The sequence below is a fragment of the Cryptomeria japonica genome, chromosome 2, assembly GCF_030272615.1.
Source record: "Cryptomeria japonica chromosome 2, Sugi_1.0, whole genome shotgun sequence".
Lineage (NCBI taxonomy): Eukaryota > Viridiplantae > Streptophyta > Pinopsida > Cupressales > Cupressaceae > Cryptomeria > Cryptomeria japonica.
Genome location: NC_081406.1, coordinates 116,348,807 through 116,353,871, shown reverse-complemented (window position 1 = coordinate 116,353,871; position 5,065 = coordinate 116,348,807). Strand labels below are relative to the sequence as shown.

General features: G+C 35.8%; 1 protein-coding gene across 1 annotated transcript; it reads right to left on the bottom strand.

Annotated features, from left to right (window-relative positions):
- Positions 1-2,141: 2,141 nt before the first annotated feature.
- On the bottom strand, positions 2,142-4,721 carry LOC131049898 (LEAF RUST 10 DISEASE-RESISTANCE LOCUS RECEPTOR-LIKE PROTEIN KINASE-like 2.3). The gene is made up of 3 exons (XM_059216434.1): positions 3,938-4,721; positions 3,740-3,769; positions 2,142-3,433 (listed from the first exon to the last, which is right to left on the bottom strand). Exons 1-3 carry the CDS (start codon positions 4,680-4,682, stop codon positions 2,319-2,321), a joined length of 1,890 nt encoding a protein of 629 aa, XP_059072417.1. The 5' UTR covers positions 4,683-4,721; the 3' UTR covers positions 2,142-2,318.
- Between the last annotated feature and the right edge of the window lie 344 nt (positions 4,722-5,065).

Genomic DNA, 5,065 nt, shown 5'->3' with positions numbered 1-5,065 from the left:
GTGTAATGAACAACAATTGTTGACTCTACTAGGGCAATGCTACTAAGCATTGATAATATATGGCATGCTCATTCCACCTAGAATATATGGTTTAAAATCATTATTACAATGGAGAATCTACAAAATCCAACATAGTCAAAATGATAAGAGCAAACTCTTATGTGATTTGAAATCCATGTGTGCATGTGCATTTATTACTTACATCAAAGGTACAACACAACCTTGCTACTACAATTAACCATCAAGCAATGTATAATGAATTTACCTTCAAATGATCAAGTTCCTATTAGAATATGAAAGTACTTAAGTAGAAATGATCACTAATTTCCTAGGAAATGCTCCACTACTATCCAAGTGTCAATGGCCTTAATGGAGATATATTTAGTCTTACTTTAGGTAGAGCTCTGTTGCTAGCTAGGTGTTCATAACCTTAATGTAAATCACCTATCTAATTAGGTTATTTTGATTTTGATTCTCTCTCTCTCTCTCTCTCTCTCTCTCTCTCTCTCTCTCTCTCTCTCTCTCTCTCTCTCTCTCTCTCTCTCTCTCTCTCTCTCTCTCTCTCTCTCTCTCTCTCTCTCTCTCTCTCTCTCTACCTCTCTACCACACTTGCAACCATAAAGGCTAAGACCTTAATAATTTCACCAATATTCAATAGCAGCATCAAAGTTTAGTCAAAAGATATTTTTAGATGTAGCATTATATATAGGGTTTCTAAATGTTTTTATTTAGTACCATTACTTATCTTCTTTTTCAATATTGTACACATACAATTTGGAATAACTAGTTTGAACTAGAAAATATTGAGTTAAGGATCACATATGAGGCTCTCAAATGTATGCTATACTTAACTTCAGTATAGGTTTAGTCATGAATTATTTGTCATTCTCCTTTTTATCACAATATACTACCATGCAAAAAAATGGGACACCAAGACTAAACAAAAAATAAAAGAGACCAAAAATGAAAAGCTACTAAACAAAATATCAAACTAAGAAGGAACACTCAAAATAAAAAATAACCAAAATCAAAATAATAACGAACTAATGTACTAATATAATAAGTAAAAGAATGTTTACGACACTCACAAAGTACTCTAATTACAATTTGAAGGCTTCACGAATATCATGTGGTACTAAACATTAAAATGAATAGTTATAGCTTTGTGTGCACAATCAAAATATTGTGAATAAATAATTTTTTTTTATCAAGAGGAAAACATTTATGCCAACAACGAAACACCTATAAAAAATGAGTTGTGCAAGATTACTTGACCATTTAGATGCTCTTGCATTAATGCAAAAATAGAGGTCTAATAATGGAGATCTTGATTGTGATTGCCTATGTGACCCACGTTCTCTTTTGCATGCCCTAGATGTCCAAGTGTGTAACCTAGATTCCTATTGAGTCCTTGAATCCTTTCCTTTTTAGTTAATCCTCTTTTTACAAGAACGTCTTGATTCTTGTTGACTATTAAAAGTGAATTAATGTTTATGGGAAGCCAAGTGATTGTTAGGAAATTTGGATTTGAGTTTAAGGGACATGAGTATCCTCAGTCTTGTTTGGGAATACTAGTATGACAAATTGGCATCCTAGATGACAAAAATAGTTAGGAAGAGAATAAGAAGACCTGTAAATTGTCTTGTGTTGATGCAAACTATAGACTTATGGGAAATTATGTCTCAAAATAGTGAAAATGGTCAAAAGTGTACTTGATAAATTAAGTTGCTAAAACAATTATAATATAAAAAAGAGAAAATTATAGACAACCAAAACTAAATGACTTGATAAAAGTTAACTATTTAAAACTTAAACCTCCATTTATTTCCCTCTAAATAATATATGAAAAAATTATAAAATCTTTTAAAGTTTTAAAAGATACAATATAACCCAATTCTATTTTATTCTTTTATAAAAAATATTATGTATTTTAATAAAATGAATAGATTGCAATTACTTATCCAACAACTTGCACAACTATCTAAATTGCACTAATCCAACAACTTACACAACTTCTCAAGTTGCACATAATAAGTTAAAGAAAATAAAGATAATATAAACTTCGTGATTTAAAAACACTTTATACTACTCATAATCGAAGAGTGGTCCTTAGTAAATGAAGAGCTAACATCAAAGTCCTCATATTGGATAATTCTCTTTACATATTTACAATGAAGTCGGAATAAAGTGACACTAAGCATACTTGGTGTGGTCGAATACTTTTCATCGTGTCCCATCCCTCTTTTGTTCACACTCCTTACAATAATGTCAACGTCGATGACCAGAATGATGGGTTTGAAGGAAAGTCCCTTGGTTACTTACACATAAGACTCTTCACTTGAATGTATTGAAAGTGCAGCCCTAATTGTTGAATTGAAAGGCAGGGGAGGATTGCTTACATCATCACCATTTCCTTCCAACATTTGAACCACTCTACTCATGCTCGGTCGATCTCTGGAGTTGTACTGGATGCACCATAGTCCTACTTTGGCCAGTCTTATTGCTTTCTCCTTCTCTTCACATTCTATTTCCGCTTTACCACTTCCTCTTAACTCCCTCTGCAACTGCCCATTCTCCATCAACTTGAATGCCCACTCCGGAAAATACAATTGACTGGACCGGCTTGCCTGCACATCAACATTCTTCCTTCCTCCAACAATCTCCAATAATACCATTCCAATACTGTAAACATCTGATTTTTCCGTAACATGTCCCAAATTTCTATTCCACACCTCTGGAGCAGCATATCCTGGCGTTCCTCTTGCGGCTGTCATTGATATATGATCCTCTTTCTTCCCACAAAGTTTAGCCAGACCAAAATCAGCTACCTTTGGTGTGAACTCTTCATCCAGTAATATGTTGTGGGGTTTTATGTCAAAATGAATGATACGGTTGTCACAATCTTGGTGTAAATAGGCTATTCCGCGAGCCGCACCCAAGGCAATTGAATACAACTGCGCCCAATTTAGGATTTGTTCCTTCTCTCTTCCTGCAAATATAAAATTGTCTAGAGATCCATTAGCCATGTACTCATACACCAAAGCGTTTCTATGTTCTTCGAAGCAATATCCCATCAGACGAACCAAATGAACATGATGGATCCTTCCGATGGTTGCTACTTCATTCATGAATTGATTCTCACAGCGCCTTGACTGATCAAGTATTTTGACGGCCACCAGATCGCCAGTAGAAAGCTTTCCTTTATAGACCACACCAAAACCTCCTTCCCCTACTTTGTGTGCAAAGTTATTGGTGATCTTCATGAGCTGAGGGTATGAATATCTACATGGCATTTGATGAACATAATCTTGCAGGAATCTCTCCACGTTAGAAAGATCGGGATTCTGAGAGTAAGTGGGTAAACACCTCTTCCGATTAAGGAACAGAAGTAATGCCCCCATCAGTAACAATGCAACGGTTCCAATGACACCACCTGAACAAAAGGCTCAAGTTAAAAGACTTATATTCACATCTATTAAAGACAAAGATAAAGATAATAGAGAGATGAGTATATATTAAGGAAGAAAGGGTAGTCGTTTATGACGATGGCAGTTCAGTCCTTGAATTGTCCACAACGCCCCAATCCATAAAATTCAGCAAAATGCAATGAATAATTGTTTCCAATGGAATGCATACATCATCGCATAAAGCCCCAATAGAGAGTTTCACCAAAATTAGTAAAGATCCTATGCCCCAATAAATAAAAAATAGTAGAGATTTTATGCGCAGGGATGCTCACCTAGAACAATTTTCAATGTTTGGGACTTGCCTGCAACGCCACATACACAAGTCTTGTGACCAACATTTACAAAATAATATCGAGAACTTTGGTAAAACAGTATATAAATTTGGAAAATGGATTCCTAAAGTTTCAGGTCGTTCGCCTTATAAAGTAATAATTTTTTGTAATTTTTTTAGAAAAGGAACCTATACTCACTTTTACTCCCATGGCAATAAATTTCTGTCGTCTCCGTCCGCGAATTGATGTCATACCCACAAAGCCCACCTTTATCCTCGCAATCCGTGCATATTTCGTTGGGCTTCAATTGAATTCGGAATCCTGTATGTAGAATTTCTTCGAGTTCAGCAATTTCTAAGCCCTCTTCTGAAACTGGGAATGTAACATTCGACTTACACTTACTACAAAAACTCAAGTCTGCCGTCAAATTGACGTACCAGCTATGATTACATTGTAAGGGATACACTAGTTTATCCTCAATTGTTTCAGGAGGGCATCCCTCCCATAGAGTTAAATTCCTGTAGTCATCGGTAATATTAAATCGAAGGCTAGAAGACAAGATTTCTGTTGTATGCTTCCTCACCAATGGATTGCATCCCTCCGTCCAAGATTTTTTCTCAATTATTTTCAATTGACGCTCTTTCCATAATTCTGGGACATCCCATAAGTAGTATTGATAGCCACTAATATTAATTAGAGCCATATTCACCTCACGATCACATTCAAGCTGAAGTGCAGGGTCACCACAGCCGCTGTTCACCTCCCCAAAAGGATATGGAAAATGAAAGTGCCCGCATGTAAAGCCTGGACAAGCTCGAGATGAAGAAGCGAGACATGTTATGGATATTGTGAAGACTAGAAAGAGGAAGCGCAGCGGGTATAGACTGGCATACTGAGAATGGCAAAGATGAAGAGGCAGCAGGCCTTCCATTTTCATCTTCATTCGTTACAGAAGAAAACAGTTGTAGAAATGAATTAAAGAGAGAAGATGAATGCAGAGAAAGATATGCAAGAGAAGGGCGAGAGAAAGACCCAGCGTAAAGAGACCGTAACAAAATTACCGGAGTCAATACGCCGAGTTTAACATTAATTTCCCACTGACTTGCGTTGTCTCTATCTGCCATAAAATTCGACGCGCTTTCTTTGAAGTATGAGAGTCCCGCGTGACCACACAAACGATTTGAATTCCGCGAAACTTCGTAAGTGGAGCCTTTGTTTTATGTTTCAAAGCATTGCTAAATTTTGCTTTCGAGAGAATTTTTTATGGTTCAATTTTTTATTATTAAAAAAATTATATTTTTTAATAAAATATATTTTTAAATGGTG